The sequence below is a fragment of the Trachemys scripta genome, chromosome 16 (genome assembly GCF_013100865.1).
Source record: "Trachemys scripta elegans isolate TJP31775 chromosome 16, CAS_Tse_1.0, whole genome shotgun sequence".
NCBI lineage: Eukaryota > Metazoa > Chordata > Testudines > Emydidae > Trachemys > Trachemys scripta.
In genome coordinates, this window is record NC_048313.1 from 1,620,297 (window position 1) to 1,637,000 (window position 16,704).

General features: G+C 58.2%; 2 protein-coding genes across 2 annotated transcripts in view; one reads left to right on the top strand and one right to left on the bottom strand.

Annotated features, from left to right (window-relative positions):
• The window catches only part of LOC117889244 (zinc finger protein 3-like), a 39,431-nt gene extending 32,932 nt beyond the window's left edge, over positions 1 to 6,499 (top strand). Inside the window, exons 3-5 of the mRNA XM_034793171.1 lie at positions 1,956 to 2,082; positions 4,448 to 4,561; positions 5,317 to 6,499. Coding sequence (XP_034649062.1) covers positions 1,956 to 2,082; positions 4,448 to 4,561; positions 5,317 to 5,663 — 588 coding nt within the window. The 3' untranslated portion in view covers positions 5,664 to 6,499. The remainder of the gene's footprint in view (positions 1 to 1,955; positions 2,083 to 4,447; positions 4,562 to 5,316) is intronic.
• A 6,102-nt stretch (positions 6,500 to 12,601) lies between these two features.
• The window catches only part of LOC117888750 (snake venom vascular endothelial growth factor toxin ICPP-like), a 9,890-nt gene continuing 5,787 nt past the window's right edge, over positions 12,602 to 16,704 (bottom strand). Inside the window, exons 2-7 of the mRNA XM_034792444.1 lie at positions 16,446 to 16,476; positions 15,695 to 15,891; positions 14,996 to 15,075; positions 14,385 to 14,414; positions 13,705 to 13,770; positions 12,602 to 13,262 (exon numbers count right to left, since the gene is read on the bottom strand). Of these exons, the coding sequence (XP_034648335.1) occupies positions 13,082 to 13,262; positions 13,705 to 13,770; positions 14,385 to 14,414; positions 14,996 to 15,075; positions 15,695 to 15,891; positions 16,446 to 16,476 (585 nt within the window). The 3' untranslated portion in view covers positions 12,602 to 13,081. The remainder of the gene's footprint in view (positions 13,263 to 13,704; positions 13,771 to 14,384; positions 14,415 to 14,995; positions 15,076 to 15,694; positions 15,892 to 16,445; positions 16,477 to 16,704) is intronic.

The following is a 16,704-nucleotide window of genomic DNA, read 5'->3' on the forward strand; positions in this document are numbered from 1 at the left end:
GGGGGATTAGCGGGGGGCTGGGAGCAGCCCGCTCTGCTTCCCTCTCCCCGACCCCAGCCATGTCGCTCGGGGGAGGGAGGAGCTTGGGGGAAGGGATCCCTCCTGCACTCGCCAGCAGTGGCGGAAGTGGAGCAGCCCGGCCCCAGCCCGCTCCACTCCGCCAGCTCCCAGCCGCAGCGCTCTGCTTCCCGCCGCTGGTGAGTGCAGGGGGCGTCCTTTCCCCAACCTCCCCGCACTCACCGGCGGCAGGAAGCGGAGTGCCGCGGCTAGGAGCTGGCAAAGTGGAGCGGGCTGGGGCCGCCTCGCTCCTCTTCCCGCCACAGTTGAGTGCAGGGGGCGTCCTTTCCCCAACCTCTCCGCACTCACCGACGGCGGGAAGCGGAGCGTCGTGGCTGGGAGCTGGCAGGGTGGAGCAGACTGGGGCTCCGCCGCTCTGCTTCCCGCCGCTGCCGGTGAGTGCCTGTCAGGGAGCAGGGGCGGGGGGTGGATGGGGGCGGAGCAGTCAGGGGACAGGGGGTTTGGGTAGGGGGTGAGGTCCTGGGGGTGAATAGGGAGGGGGGGTCTCTGGGGGGGGGGGTCAGGGAACAAGGAGGGGGGGGGGGGGGCAAAGCAAGTTTGATATAACACGGTCTCACCTATAACACAGTGAGATTTTTTGTCTCCCGAGGACCGTGTTATATCGGGGTAGCGGTGTAATGCCTAATTAAACAAGTGAATTTAAAGCAGTCTCTCTCAGCAGGTTACAGCAGTCGTACTCGCTGAATTTCTTCCCGTCAGGATCCCTCCTCCAGTCCAAAGCTGTTTCCTTTGTTCTCCAGATGTTGTGGATGCCAGGGGTAGAGAGAAAGGGAGGAATAATTTGGGGCATCTACTCTCCCTTATAGTTCATTCTCTTCTTTGAGAATCATCTCCAGCTGAGGTTCAGAACAGAAAGTCAGTGTGGATGGGAACCCCCAGCTGTTTCTTTATCAAGATGTAGATTTTTCCCCCACACCCTCTTTCCTGCCAAAGAATGGCGACTTTACCAGGTGATGCTCTATTTGATTTTGTTGACGCCTGGCTGAACTGTCGGCTAGCCTTTTCTCTCCGGGGAACTGGTTTGTGACTGTTCCCCAGACTTCGAACATGTCTTAGTAACATCATATAGTAGAATCTTATAACTTTATATACCCACATATTTTACCAGGACAATAATGGTCAGCAAATTATGAGTTTTCAAATGATACCTCACAAGGCATACTTTGTACAGAATTTGTCATAGTCCTGTAAAAGGGGTGAACGTAGTGGTACAGACTGTCACACACTCTCCTCCCCCAAGTGGTACAATCCATTCCTGGGTCTTAGGGTTTGTCTACACATAAATGTTAATCCAGAATACAGTAGGGTGTGAATTTAAATGGATTAACTATCTCAGATTCACTTGACATGTGGATGCTCTTATTCTGGAATAAATGTGCTTTATTCCGAATTAGCTTCATCCAAAAGTGAATTAAACTAATTTGGAATAAGGCATGCTTATTCTGGAATAAGAGCCGGAATAGTCTAAGCTCTTAGGAAGGCAACTTTCTCTGTTGCGGTAGAACCGTTTCTCTGCCTGTCTTGTCCACTTACAATAATAAATATTTAAACCCAAACCAGGGTTTGGACAGGGCCAGAATCCTCCTGGCTCAGGGCATGAACTGCCCTCTAACTACTGGGGGAGAAGGCTCCCATAGCTGCCTCCTGTAGGGTTTGGGGACACCTTCTTCCAAGCTGCTGTCAGAGATTGGATACCAGGCTAGCAGGAGCCCCCGGCACCTTGACTCCAAGACCACTGCCTCTTGCCTTTTCCCTCTCAACAGAAAGCAAAGGTGCACAGAACACGCAGTGCAAGGCCCTGCTGCTCCGTGCGTGGATGAGCAGCGGGGCAGGCCCGGGAGAGGCAGGCACTGAGAAGGGGGCGTTTGTTGTTCCAGGTGCCAGTGACGTTTGCGGATGTGGCGGTGCACTTCACAGCGGCAGAGTGGGCCCTTCTGGGCGAGAGGCAGCGGGAGCTCTACCGGGACACGATGATGGAGAACTATGGGAACGTGGCCTCTCTGGGTAAGGGATTTGCTTCCCCCCATGTATTAGAAGCTGGGAGGACTGGGAGTCTAGGCTGTGGCTCAAGTTTTCTCGTCATCCCTTAGACTCCCTAGGGCTCAGCTTCTGTAGTCCCCAGAATCTGTGTGAGAAGCTGTCGCCCCCGCTCCCAGAGCCACGCCAGCAGGAGACGGGACAGGCCAGCTTTCCTGGGTTCGTAGCGTTTAAGGGCAGATGGGTTCATTAGCTCGTCCAGTCTGACTTCCTGTGTGTCACAGGCCCTGACATGTCACCCCAATACTCCGATTTTGAACCCTGTGACTTCAGTTAAACCAAAGCCCTCGAGCCACTCCACTATTGTGAATCAAAGGCAGAGAACAGGAGAGATCCAGGTGTCACCAGCACCTGAGGCCCCTGCAATGGCAGGGAATTGGTTAGGGGGGATCCGAGCAGGCGACCCTCGTCCCATGCTGCAGCGGAAGGTGAAAACCCCCCCACGGTCCCTGCCAATCTGACCAAGGGGAAGATTCCTTCCCAACCCCAAATCCAGCATGACCCCAAGTGTATGAGTGAGGGACCAGCCGGGCATGTAGAGAAAGGATTCTCTGCACCACCTCAAACCACCAGCCCATCCCAACCAAGGTCCTGTCTCTTGCTCTGGCCAAAACTCGGATGCTTCAGAGGAAGATGGAAAAATTCCCTAGATTATAATTGAGCATCAGTGGGGGAAGAATCCTTCCTGACGCCGTCAGGTGCCTGGCTGAAGCCGTGGAGCTTGAGGGTGGATTACAGTCATTAGGATCTCCAGTACGTGTCCCCAGAGCACAGCACAGCGTTGTGCTCGGAAGAGGAGGCTTCTGGGTGTCTTGCCTACTGCCCGTATTCAGAAAGTCTCCAGCTGTGTTTTGGGGTGGGGCGGGGTGGGGAGTTAGGGGAGAAACACTTGCTCTGTGCCAGAGTCATAAAGCCTCTCGGGGTGGGGTGGGGATACCCTGGCCCTCGGACAGGGGCCAGTCACAAAGGAAAGTGACCGGGGTTTCTGAACATCCCAGTGGGCAGTGGCTGCCATGGAAACCCAAGGAGAATGTTTAGGGTTGCGGGGTAAAGCTATGAGTCGGAGGGGAAGCGCTCACTCTGGGATGGATGGATGGATGGGGGAATTCTGGTTAATTCCTGCAGGGAACAGCCCTGAGCACCTGGGGCCTGTTTAACTCTGAGATCCCCTTTTCTCCGGTCTGACTTGCGTCTGTCTCAGCCTCCAGTCTAGTGTTGGGGGGTCCCTGCACTCCTGGCCTGTGTCTCTTTATACCGCGTGAATGAGTGTCCCTGCTACAGGGAGGCAGTGTACACACTGTGGCGCTAACAGAGCTGATCGCTCTGGGTTAACCCTGTCGTGCAGCCAGGTTGGCTCTCGATTCCAGGGGCCCCCCAGAGGTGATGCATGGGGGGGCAAGGGGAGGTCAAGTGCCCCCCCCAGATTGGCCAGCCAGGGGTGAGGAGGGAGAGGGGCTCTACCTTCCCCTCCCTGCGTCTCCCCCACACACACACACACACACACAACTTTGGCTAAATTGGCTGCACTCCCTGGCAGCTGGGCAGGGAGCAAGACAGAGCCGTATTTGCCTGAGAGAGCCTGGCTTGGAGGCAGGGCAGCCCGCTCCCTGCCTGGGCTCGGCTGCGGGGGTGAGGGAGGGGACTCTGGTTCATTCACCCCTGTCCCTGGCAACTGGGGCGACAAGGGGCCGCCCTCCCTCTGGGCCCTGCTGCAGGGACAGGGGCCAAGCAAGCCGGAGCCCCGCTCCCTCCCCCGGCCGCCGAGCCCAGGCTGCCTCCACGCCAGGCTCCCTCAGGCAGACGTGGCTCTGCCCTGCTCCCTGCCCGGCTGCCAGGGAGAGTGGGTCGGACTTGCCTGGGGGAGTGGGGAGGCACAGGGAGAGAAGGACAGAACCCCCGGGGTCCCTCCCCGCAGGTAACGTGGGGCGGGGAGAACACGGCGGCCCCAGACTGTGCAGGGGGAGGGTCACTTGGCAGGGGAGACTCGTGGGGCGGTCACATGTCCTCCCCTTTAGCTTGTGGGCCCCCCGTCATAACTTGCCCCCAGAGGGGGAAGGACAGTAGCGCCAGTGCAGGGCTTGGATTTACCTCTGAGTTGGCGATAGGGGGTCCACTGGCATTTAGCAGAGGCACTGGTGTCTTAACAGGGGCACATCAACTCCCCTCGCAGACACTTCGCCTCCCCAGAAGGCTTCCGTGGTATTTCCCCAGCTGTGCGGATCCTACAGCCTTGTGGGCACGGGAAGGGTGGCTGGGGTTAAAATAATGGAACGATGACTGCTGAGCCATTTGGCAGGCTGGGACCTTACTTGTGGACTTTCCCCATGAGCAGGGATTCCCGTTCACAAGCCTGACATCATCTCCTGCCTGGAGCGAGGAGAGGAGCCCTTTGTCCCAGCTGCCCGGGGCCTTGAGGAATCAGAGATCCTGAGAGGCATCTACACAGGTGAGGGGTGAGATAAAGCATTTAGAATATCAGGGTTGGAAGGGACCTCAGGAGGTCACCTAGTCCACCCCCCTGCTCCAAGCAGGACCAATCCCCAGACAGATTTTTGCCCCAAATCCCTAAATGGCCCCTTCAAGGATTGAACTCACAACCCTGGGTTTAGCAGGCTAATGCTCAAACCACTGAGCGATACCCCCCCCGCCCCCGGCCGAGGGAAATGAAATGTTGGGACCCTGGGAAAGCGGCGTGAGTGCCCCTCCATCTCTGCCTCCTCTTGTGAGCTCTGCGGAGGCAGGTCTCGGCCGGAGACGTGCAGTGTTTGCCTTGGCTCTGAGCAGCCCCTTTCTGCCCCAGGGTATTCACCACCTGAGTACCAGAGAGTTCTGGAACCGTAAAACAAAACATAAATGTAGAGTCCTGAGGCCAGAAGGGACCATTATGCCCCTCCAGTCTGGTCTCCTCAGTCACCCGGGCCAGAGAACCTCCCCTGGAGAATCCTGCATCCGGCCCCGTGGCCAGTGACTGAGCCAGAAAGGATCTTAGGGGTTGAAAGAGAGAGAGACACCCTTGCAGCCCCCCCACTCTGTCGCCTTCCCTTCACTGTTCCCTTTCCTAGCTGTCCTTGCCCAGCTCCTCCCCTCGACAGATGCATGTTGTGCGTTCGGCTCTGGGGTTCGTGCCCTGGGAGCAGTGGTTGTCGGTGACACACCTGCGTGCGGTTCCTATTCCCGAGGTTCCCTGTCTCCCACCCCCAGGGGACGGCTCGTGCCCAGACGGCCTCTTTATCCCAGATGATGACGGGATTGTGTCTGCAACTCGAGAGTCCTCACCTGGGAATCCTGACTGGAGAGCGAGCGAAACAGTGGGCCCCCTCTGGAGCTGCACGGAGAGAAACCCCCTCCGTGCACTGACTGTGGGGGGCGTCACAGCTGGTGTTGCATCAGAGACATCCCGCCAGATAGAAACCAGCAGGGATGCGTGCCCTGGGCCCAGGGGACCCTGTCCCACCAGACACGTTCTGCATCACACACCATTTGAGGCATATGGGGTCAGCCGTGAGTTGTGGGCTCGGGGGAAGGGAGCACATTCCTGGGGTGATTAATTGCTTGGGAATCATATAATGCGGGGGCATTGGGGTGGAAACCAGAGGAGAAAGATTCCTGGCTGACCTTGGGCAAGTCACTGCCCTGCTCTTTGCCTCAGTTTCCCTATCAGTAAAATGGGGATAATATTACTGACCTTTGTCAAACACTTTGAGGTCTAGTGATGAAAAGCACTAGACAAGAGCTAGGTCTTATTATTATTTTATTTTATTTTATTTTATTATTAAGGAGAAGCATCTTGGGTTTATTGATCATTGCTTAGGTGCCAGTGATCATTACTTGATTACATTTGTAAAGGTGCAAACAGAATAATGTCCAAACCAGTATAATTATATCTACACTTGTACTTTAAATTGGCCTGTTTCACAAAGCTGAAAACAGTGACGAGTCAATGAGCTGGGAGAAAACATTTAATCAGAAAATTGTGAGTGCTCTTTTGGAGTTGTATAAGAACATTGTACTAGATGCCCCAAAAGCCCAAATTTCCCAAGCAAGAAAGAAGGCTATACCAATGGGGAAAAAAACAACAACCTGGCTTAGAGGAGAAACGAAAGCAGATATAAAAAAATACAGTACGTAACATATGGGAAGAAATATAAATTAGACGCTAGGAATTGTAGAAAATTGCTAAGGGAAGCAAAAGGACACAAGGAGATTATCTACGGCCAGCTGAGTTAAGGACAATAAAACACATTTTAAGAATATTCAGAACAAAAGGAAACCTAAAAATGGTATTTGTCCATTACTAGGTGGAAATGGTAGAGCTGACAATAATAATGTAGAAAAGGCAAACGTGTTCAATAAATTTTTCTGTTTTCCATTTGGGAAAATGCCAGATAATGTATGTGTGTTATATGATGGTGAGAAATACTTTCTATTCCAACAGTGACTAAGGAGAATGTTAACAGCAGCTTCTTTTAAAGCAGCAGATGTGGATAACTTGCATCTAGGAGTTTTAAAAGAGCTGGCCGAGGACCTTGCTAGCCCATTAATGCTGATTTTTGAAAAAGCTTAATACACTGGGGAAGTTCCAAAGGCCTGGAAGAAAGCTAATGTTGTGCCAGTATTTTAAAACGGTAAAGAGTTCACCCTGGGTAATTGTAGGCCTGTGAGACTGGCATTGATCCCAGGCAAAATAGTAGAATGGTAGATATCCAACTCAATCACTAATAGAATTAATGCCAATAGCATGGGTTATAGAAAATAGATCCACTCAAACTAACTTGAGATCTTTTTTTTAGGTGATTACAAGTTTGGTTGGTAAAGGTAATAGCGTTGATGTAGTATACTTAGAATTTTGTGAGGCATTTGACTTGTGAACACAACGTTTTGATGAAGAAACTAGAACAGTACGAAATTAACATGGTGGCACCCGTTAAATGGATTAAAAACTGGCTGACTGACAGGTCTCCAAAGATAACTGTAAACAGGGAATCCTCACTGATGTGTATGTTTCCAGTGGGGTCCCACGGGGATCAGAGCTTGGCCCTGCGCTGTTTAACATTTTTATCGATGACTTGGAAGAAGGCAAAAAATCGTCACTGATAAAGTTTGTAGACGATACAAATATTGGAGGAATGGTAAATAATGAAGAGGCCAGGTCACTGATACAGAGCAGTCTGGATCACTTAGTAAAGGGGGCGCGAGCAAACAATGTGTGTTTTAATAGGGCCAAATGTAAATGTACATCGAGAAACAAAGAATGCAGGCCACACTTACTGGATGCAGGTCACACTTATTGCCCTTATCTAAATCCATGGTACGCCCACATCTTGCATACTGCGTACAGATGTGGTCTCATCTCAAAAAAGATATACTGGCACTAGAAAAGGTTCAGAGAAGGGCAACTAAAATGATTAGGGGTTTGGAACGGGTCCCATATGAGGAGAGATTAAAGAGGCTAGGACTTTTCAGCTTGGAAAAGAGGAGACTAAGGGGGGATATGATTGAAGTCTATAAAATCATGAGCGATGTGGAGAAAGTAGATAAGGAAACGTTATTTACTTATTCCCATAATACAAGAACTAGGGGCCACCAAATGAAATTAATGGGCAGCAGGTTTAAAACAAAAAGGAAGTTCTTCTTCACACAGCGCACAGTCAACTTGTGGAACTCCTTGCCTCAGGAGGTTGCGAAGGCTAGGACTATAACAGCGTTTAAAAGAGAACTGGATAAATTCATGCAGGTTAAGTCCATTAATGACTATTAGCCAAGATGGGTAAGGAATGGTGTCCCTAGCCTCTGTTTGTCAGAGGGTGGAGATGGATGGCAGGAGAGAGATCACTTGATCATTACCTGTTAGGTTCACTCCCTCTGGGGCACCTGGCATTGTCCACTGTCGGTAGACAGGATACTGGGCTAGATGAACCTTTGGTCTGACCCAGTTCGGCCGTTCTTATGTTCTTATGTTATGGGGGACTCTATCCTGGGAAGCAGCGACTTGGAAAAAGACTTGGAGATCATCTTGGACAATCAGCTGAACGTGAGCTGCCAATGTGCCAATAGGGCTAATGTGATCTTTGGATGTATAAACAGGGGAACCTTGAATAGGAGCAGAGAGGTTATTTCACCACTGTGTTTGGCACTGGTGTGGCTGCTGCTGGAATCCCGTGTCCAGTTCTGGTGCCCACAGTTCAAGAGGGCGTAGAAACATTGGAGAGATTCAGAGAAGAGCTGCTAGAATGAGGAAAGGATTGGAAAACCTGCCTTACCGTGAGACTTAAGAGCTCTGTCTATTTACCTTAGCAAAGAGAAGGTGAAGGAGTGACTTGAGCATAGTTTCTATGTACCTGCTTGGAAGCAGATATTTAATAATGGGTTCTTCAGTCTAGCAGGCAAAGGTCTAGCAAGATCCAGTCTTTGGAATTTGGAGCCAGACAAATTCAGACTGGAAATAAGGCACACATTTTTAACAGCCAACGATTGTGGCAGATTCCTCAAAACTGGCAATTTTTAAACCAAGCCACTCTCTGAACTGTTTTGTAACGTATTGGGGGAGAACGTGTCTGTCCTCGGCCCGTGCGTGGAAGTGTTTTTAGTCCACCAAGTCAGTAAACAGGAGCCGTGTGGGGAGCTTGCCCGACCCTTGAGCCCCCGGACGCAGGGAGGCCAGACCAGTCCAGAAAGGGGTTGCCAGTACCATATGGAAGCTGGCTGCCCCAGAGTGCTGCAAGTCGGTGGCTGGTCAGTTTGGTGGTGACAAGCCAACCGTCGGTGTTGTGGGGATGGAAGGTTGGGAGGTGATTAGTCCTGTGGTTTGTCCCCGGGTGGTGGCAATTACTAAGGCCCCCGAAACAGTGGCTGGCTTTGAGCCGATGGCCTTCCCGAGTCATGTAGGGCCGGCGTAGTCAATTATTTTTTATCAAGGTCCAAATTTCTTGGTAAAGGTATAGTCAAGGTCCACACTCAAGAGAAAATTTCAAACAATAACAACAATAATAATGATAATAAGGAAGTAGAAAGATTTCAGGGTCCATTCAGAAGCGTCTGGCGGTCTGGATTTGGCCCGCGGTCCACCTGTTGACTAACCCCGGTATAGGAGCCTTTGCTGGCACTCCTGTTCCCAAGACTCTAGTACACATTCACAGGGCCAGTCTCTCCAGTGCGGGGAGACCGGTGCCGATCTCTCTGGTGGGAGGGGAGGAGGGAGACATCCCGGCCGGTTCTGGTCTCTCTGGTGGGAGAGAAGGGGGAGATGTCCCGGCCAGTTCTGGTCTCTCTGGTGGGAGGGAAGGAGGGAACATCCCGGCCGGTTCTGGTCTCTCTGGTGGGAGGGAAGGGGGAGATGTCCTGGCCAGTTCTGGTCTCTCTGGGTGCACCCCAGCCTCATTCTGCACCAGGTGCTTTGAACGTTCCTAGGCACATGTGCTGCCCGCGACAGCCCGGAGCTCGGAGGGCGCCGTGCCCTGGAGCTGAACTTCCCCGGCCCGGGACTCCTTGGAGGGGCTGGCGAATGCACGCTGGAAGTGGGGGCTGCTGGAGGCCAATGGGCCCCTGCACGGAAGGGGGCGCTGCTGTTACCAGATTGCTCTACAGGGGCTGAGCCCAGGGAGGTCTCAGCACTACTCAAGGATGGGGGGTGATTCTCTCTTTGGGGGGGTGACTCAGCAGGGGCTGCCCTTACCCAGGAGCCGGCATGGGGCTGGGGGAGCTGTTCTCCTGGGGGTGCCACCTTTGGGATGAAACGCTGAGCGCCTGGGCCTGGTAGTCAGGGCCGGCTCCTGGGTTTTGGCCGCCCCAAGCAGCCAAAAAAAAAAAAAATCCGCGAGCGCGATCTGCTGCGGCAATTCGGTGGGAGGTCCTTCGCTCCGAGCGGGAGTGAGGGACCGTCCGCCGAATTGCCACCGAATAGCTGGACCTGCCGCCCCTCTCCGGAGCGGCCGCCCCAAGCACCTGCTTGCCAGGCTGGTGCCTGGAGCCGGCCCTGCTGGTAGTTCACGGGGCATGATGCAGGATCCAGAAGCGTCAGCACTACCCAGGGGCAGGGGTGGGGCGGGTTCTGCGCCTGGTGGAGATAAAGTAGGGCAGGGGTTCACTTTTTTGGTGGCCTCAGAGTGAAACCACCCACTCTTGCTGGTGGCTGCACCGACAGTTTTTCCTAAAAATACTTAATTCACTTTTGCAGATTCAATAATACAAAGAATGCACAGCTGTCTCTAGTCTTTCCTGGCCCTACACAAAATAGGAACACAAATAAGGTGCTTTGAACGTTCTTTTTTGGTTGCTTTTTTTTAGACTTGCTGGCTAGTGAGTCTGTTGTGAAAAGTGATATTAACATCCTAGTATCACTTTTCAGAGCAGCAGACTGACTTAGCCCCGGCAAGCCCGGGGACACATTAAGCCCTGGATGGGGAGGTGGGTAGGGAGAGAGCGGGGTCCAGGAGAAATAGGAGGGCCGGAGGCTGGGGACGCCCCGCGCCTCTGCCATCTCAAAAGCTCCAACCCCACCTGTGCTAACCGCCTGTCCTTGGCAGCCTCTCTGCCCGGAGCTGGGCCCCCCAGGGCAGGCTGGTGAGGGGCACTGGCAGAGGTTGAGGCAGGAGAAGTTTGATCTGCAATCAATTCCACCCCCTGGCGGTGCGTCCATCCATGGGGCTGGTCCAGTCAAGCACCCCTCTCCATGCTGTCCCAGGTCTTTTGAGCCTGCAGCGTCTGACCGGAGCTCAGACACTGCTGTCCCTGGGCACACGCTCGGGGCGCATAGCCGCTATTCAGCACCCCATCCTGAGAGCACTGACCATGCAGCCCCCTGCCCAGCCCCTAGAACTGTGGTCCCATAAGCATCAGTTCCATGGGTGCTTTGGGGCTGGAGCACCCATGGAAAAAAATTAAGGGATGACCAGTTATTGGCAGCCAGGAATCAGCTTCTTGGTGGGCAGGCTCAGATCAGCTGTTTCCCATCCTTCTGCTCCAGCAGGGGCTGAGTGAGTCTCACACACGCCTTAGGGGGCGGGGCTCTCAGCAGCAGTGCTCACCTGGGGCTGCCCCACACCTGTGGGCTGGTGGCCATGGCGTCCACCTGTAGGGTTTCTCCCTGCCAGCCAGGCTCCTCTGTGGCCATAGCAGGCAGGGCTGGCTCTAGGCACCAGCAAACCAAGCACGCGCTTGGGGTGGCACAACTGCAGAAGCGGCATTCCAGGGGCGGGTCTCGGAGGTTTTGGGGGTTTTTTTGCTTCGGCAGTTTGCTCCTGGAGGGTTTTTTTTTTTTTTTTTCGCTTGGGGCAGCAAAAAAACCAGAACCGGCCCTGACTGCAGGTGACCCAAGGGAGCCCAGCTAGGCTAGGGCTGGTGCGTGAAGTGGTAGATTAGGAGGCCAGGAGACGAAAAGCCCTGACCCCAGCAGGAGTGGCGCTGGGCGGGTGGAGGAGGCATCCCGGATTTGGGCAGGAACCGTGCTGGGCGGGGGCAGGAGCTACAGCGTGTGTCGCCCCCCCCCCCCAGAGCTAGGGCCAAGGCTCCTGGAGGAGGGGGGGAAACGGACAAAGACAGATAGGTGTAGGGGCCTGAAGCTGGGGTTGCAGCTGGCGGTGGGTCTGGGTCCGGAGCTACAGCCAGGGGCTGAGGCTGGGGACAGGGTCAGGTGTGGGGCTGGGAGCTGGGGCCAGGGCTGGAGCAGAGCTGGGGTTGGGGGTGGGGCAGGCCAGGGCTGGGTGGCTCTGCCTGGCCCACTGTGCCCTCCCCTCCCTCCCCCCAGGAGCAGCTCTATGTTTTTTGCCACCCCAGGCACGGCAGGCAGGAGGCTTTCGGCGGCGTGCCTGCGGGCAGTCCGCTGGTCACGCGGATTCAGCGGCTTACCTGCGGGAGGTCTGCCAGTGCCGTGCCATCGGCGTCCCCGCTGCCGAATTGCCGCTGAATCCACGTGACTGCCGCCCTCACAGCGACCGGCGGGCCGCCCCCCGTGGCTTCCCGCCCCAGGCACGCGCTTGCTGCGCTGGTGTCTGGAGCCGCCCCTGGCTGGTGGGTGGGCCTGCTGGTTCTCAGGGCATAGGGGCAGGAGCTGGTTTGGGGGAGACCAGGAAGGGATTGAACCCCAAAACTGAGGCCACGCTGTGCCCTCTGCAGGGCCCCCCACCAGCACTGAGCTCGTCACGCTAGGGGGCAGCACGGATGACTGTACAGCCGGGGGCTGGTTGGTGGGGTGGCCCCGTGCCATGGGTGGTGTTTAAAAATGCTCTTAGGGTGTGAAACCAGGGAACCCACACCTGTGCCAACACAACCTAGCAACCCAAACAGGAGTCCCCAACAACCTCCACCTTTCCCCCCACGACAGAGCAACTACCTCCTCCCGTCGCCCAGCTCCCCTCGTCACATCACCCACCCGCAGGGCCCCTGGCACGGTGTCACGGGTGTGCTCCTTTTGGGGGTCTCTGAGCTGCTCCCCCATCGTGCACCGGCAGGGCTGGGGCATCAGCCAGGCGAGGAGACACTCACGACAGGGCAGGGAGGAGACGGGGTTTATTGTGGGTTTAGTATCTGTGCATGGGTTATACACGAGCTCTCTGCAGCCTCAGAACCGGGGAGGCCAGGCCGGGCGTCGCAGCCCTGCGGAACTCACCGGCTCAGGAGTTGAGCAGACGTGGCCCAGGAACACGCTGCCCAGAGCATCTCGCTACGGGCGGCTCCTGCTCCCATCCAGGGGGACCTGGCTCCTATCGGGGGGGAGGGGGCCGGCTCCTGGGCTCCCATCGCTGGAAAGGGGGCCCCCATCTACCCACTATCTGCTCCTGGCCCTGGGGCACCTGGCCTGAAGCTCCCTTTGCCAGAAGTTCAGGTCCTCAATTCCCCATCCAGCCGCCTTCAGCCCCTGCCTACCCCCGACGTCAACCTGGGAGCCCCTGGCAGACCCCCCTGGAACAGCAGCCTCTTAAGAGCGAGTCCCCTCCCCCCACTGCCCTAGAGGCATCGCCCCTTGCCCCTTTCATGTGGGGTCACCAGCCCCCCAGCCTGGGTGCTGCACATAGGTTCGTTCACTGGGTGCTGGAGCTGGTCCCAGCTCCAGTCTGCTTTGGGGGCTGCACCCTGGACCCCCACATGGGGGCAGGACCGGTTCCTTCACCCCGGGCCTTGGCCTCGGCTCCCTCTGAGACGGGGGCTGGCACCTGTGGAGGGAACACACACAACGGCCTCACGCAGGAGAACCGGACTGGAGGGGCGAGGGGAGGGCGGAGTGACTAGGACAGAGCCTCCCTGGGGTCCATCGCCCACCCCTGCGCTGTGCCCAACCCCCATCGGAGAAACAGCCCCCCTCTCTGCGGATCTGCGCACCCCGATTCCCGAGCTGGCTCGGACTCGCCTGGAGAGCCCCAGAGCACAGGGCCCAGGGAGAGCGGCTGGGCGCCTCGGCTGGTGTCCCCCTGCACAGGCCAGACACCATGGGAGGGAGAGTGGGCGAGGGCCATGGGGGCTGGAGCCCAAACCCCCTGGGACCACAGCAGTCTCTGCCCCTCCCCACAACTCCCAGCAGCCGCTGCATTCCAAGGGGCCCCCACCATCGCCCCCCACCCCAGCCCCTCTGTCCCCCATGCCCTGGTGTGTACATACAGGGGGGTGGGGAGGGGCACAGGACCCGGCTCCCGAGGTCTCCTCCTGGATCCTCTCTTGCTGTCTCTGGAAGAGATGGGGGGAGTTACTCTCTGCATGCCAGGCCCCCTGCCCTGCTCCAAGGGCTCCCTTCCCTCACCCCGCATCCTGCAGCTCTGCCGTGCCCCACCCCCCAGGTTTGGGGCACCAGCCCAGGGAACTCAGGGCCCAGAGGGGGGATGGCACCCTGCCCCCCACACCTACAGATCACAGCACCCATTTGGCACCAGCCAAAGCCCTGAGGTCCCAGACCTGCGCCAGAGCCCCTGGCCATGCTAAAGCGGGGGGTGGGGGGATCTCTTCCCACCCACCCCCCACCTTCTGACTTGTGCTCACCATGTCTGTCCATCTCTCCCCTCCCCCCACTGTGACTAGGCGTCTTTCCCAAGTCATCAAATTTTCTAGGGAACCTTCCCATCACCAGAGAGCCCAGTCCCCCCTGCTTCCCTCCCCAGCCCCCCAAGGAACCCTCTGCCCCCCAGGGAACCACCCCCGCTTCCCTATGCAGCCCCCAATGAACGCCGTGCACCACAGGGAGCCCCCCATTTCCCTCTCCAGCTCCCACAAGGAACCCCTGCACCCCCAGAGAGCCTCCCCCGCCTCCCAGCCCCCAGGCTCTCCCACCCCAGGCCAGCACCTACCTCTCGCTTTTCAATCGTTTCCTCCGAGGCCTGAAAGCAGAGACACGCTGGTAAGGGGGCTGGGGGGGCAGAGCTCAGCCAGGGACGTGTCTCGCTGTGGGGGGGGGTGCGCAGGGTATGGAACCCCCACCCCGGGGTCCTGGGGCTGGGACCCCGACTGAGCTGTGGGGGGGCTCAGGGCCAGTCTGGGAACCAACAGCGAGTCCCTGGCGGGGGCTGAATGAACAGCGCGGCTTCCCTCTACACCCACAGGCCAGCGTCCCCCGCACTGGCCACAACCCGCCCCAGCACATGTACCGCCCCCCGCCGCCACTGGTCACACTATCCCCTTCCCCAGACATAGAAGATCAGGGTTGGAAGAGACCTCAGGAGGTCACATAGTCCGACCCCCTGCTCAAAGCATGCACCAGCCACGTGCCCCACCCCGCACAAGCTGCACCCCCCCTCCGCCATATACCTGTGTTCCACCTATGCTTGTACCCGGCCGCAGGCTCCCCCCCACACACACCTGCATGCGCCGACTGTACCCCCCCCACACACACACCTGCATGCGCCGACTGTACCCCCCCCACACACACACACCTGCACGCGCCGGCCGTGCCCCCCCTCACCTGCACGCGCAGCGGCTGTGCTCAGTGAACCGCATCTCCTCCTGCTGACTCTTCCCCTGGATCGGGCTGAGGCGGACGACCTGGCGGGAGGATGCAGCGCATTGGTACCCAGCCCCCCCCCCCCGCATGCCACCCCCCCGGGCCGCCGCGCCACTGGCCAAGCTCGGTTCTCCCGGGCAGCAGCAAGGCCAAGCACTGACCCGGCGGGGGGGGGGGGGGGAACCAGCTGGCCAAGTGGGAGGGAAGCCGGTGCCCGGAGCAGGAGCCGGGGGCTGGTGGGGAAAGTGCTGCCCCGCCCCACGGGACGCAGCCTGCCCACGGCCCCACGATCGTACATCCCGGACCCCGCTAGGGCACCGGCCGCCTGTAGGACTCACCGCCACAAGGTCTCAGAGCTGCCCAGACGTGTCTCTGGCCCAGGGAACAGCCGCTTCCACTCCCCGGGGTCAGAGGACGAGCCGCCCCCGCCTCCCAGCCCCGGCCAGAGTTAACCACCGGGGGGTGGGACCCTCCCCTAAGGCAGCTGGGACCAGGGTTGCCGGGCTAGATGGGCGGCCTGGCAGAGCCAAGGTCTCCCGTCAGCACTGGGGGCCGGCCTGCGCCCGCCCTGGGGCCGGGGGAGCCAGGGCAGAAACAGGGGGCGGTTTGCCAGCCACAGCCCCACGCGGGGGTCGGAGTGCCCCCCACCCCCGGGCCCACCTGCATGGCCACGGGGCGGGTCTCCACCGGGACACACTCCAGGTCCTCGTCCCCGCAGCAGCCAGCGCAGCGCCGCAGCGGGACACAGGACGGCTTGAACACGTGCTCAGCCTCGTGGGGGAACTCGCCCAGCACGTCCACCAGGGTCTCCAGGGCGCGGCAGTAACTGCGGCTCCACACCTCCTCGAAGGGGACCACTGCGGGGAGGAGGGGGGGGGATTACCGGCACTGGGCTGCAACTCGGCCTTCCCCCGCCGAGCCACAGGGCCCCTCTCCCACCTCCCGCTTGCCCTCAGCCCCTCCCCAACCCCCCCACTGCCCATCCTCAACCCCCCCACTGCCCTATCCTCCCCCACCCCAACCCTTCCTCAACCCCCATCACTACTGCCCCATCCTCCCCACCCCTCACCCCCAGCCCCGCCTCAAACCCCCGCACTGCCCTGTTCTCCACCACCCCCAGCCCCTCCTCAAAACCCCCCACCACTGTCCCGTCCTCCCCCAAACCGTCCTCAAAACCCCACACCGCTGCCCTGCCCTCCTCCAGCCCCCCACCCCCTGCCCCTTCTCAACCCCCTCACCCTGGACCCCGAGTCCCCTGCCCCTCCCCAAACCCTCTCACGGCTCTTTCTCCTCCATCCCCTCTGCTCCCCCAGCCTTGCTGCTCCTTCCCAGGGCACTCTGAGTGCGGGGGGCAGCAGAGCTGGGACCAGGTGGGAGCCAACAGCTACAGCCGAGGGGCCGGGACACTCACCTGCTGCTGTGCGGCCCAGCGGGGGCGCCACCTGAAACACAACAGACCCGTTAGAAACCAGCCTCCCCAAGCACCCCTATTCCTGCCCCTCCCCCAGCTCCGGCCCCCCTATTCCCTGCCCCCATCGCCCCAGCTCCCCACCACCACCACAGCCACCCCCAGCTCCGGCCCCCCTAGTCCCTGCCCCCATCGCCCCAGCCCTGGCTCCCCACCACCACCACAGCCACCCCCAGCTCCGGCCCCCCTAGTCCCTGCCCCC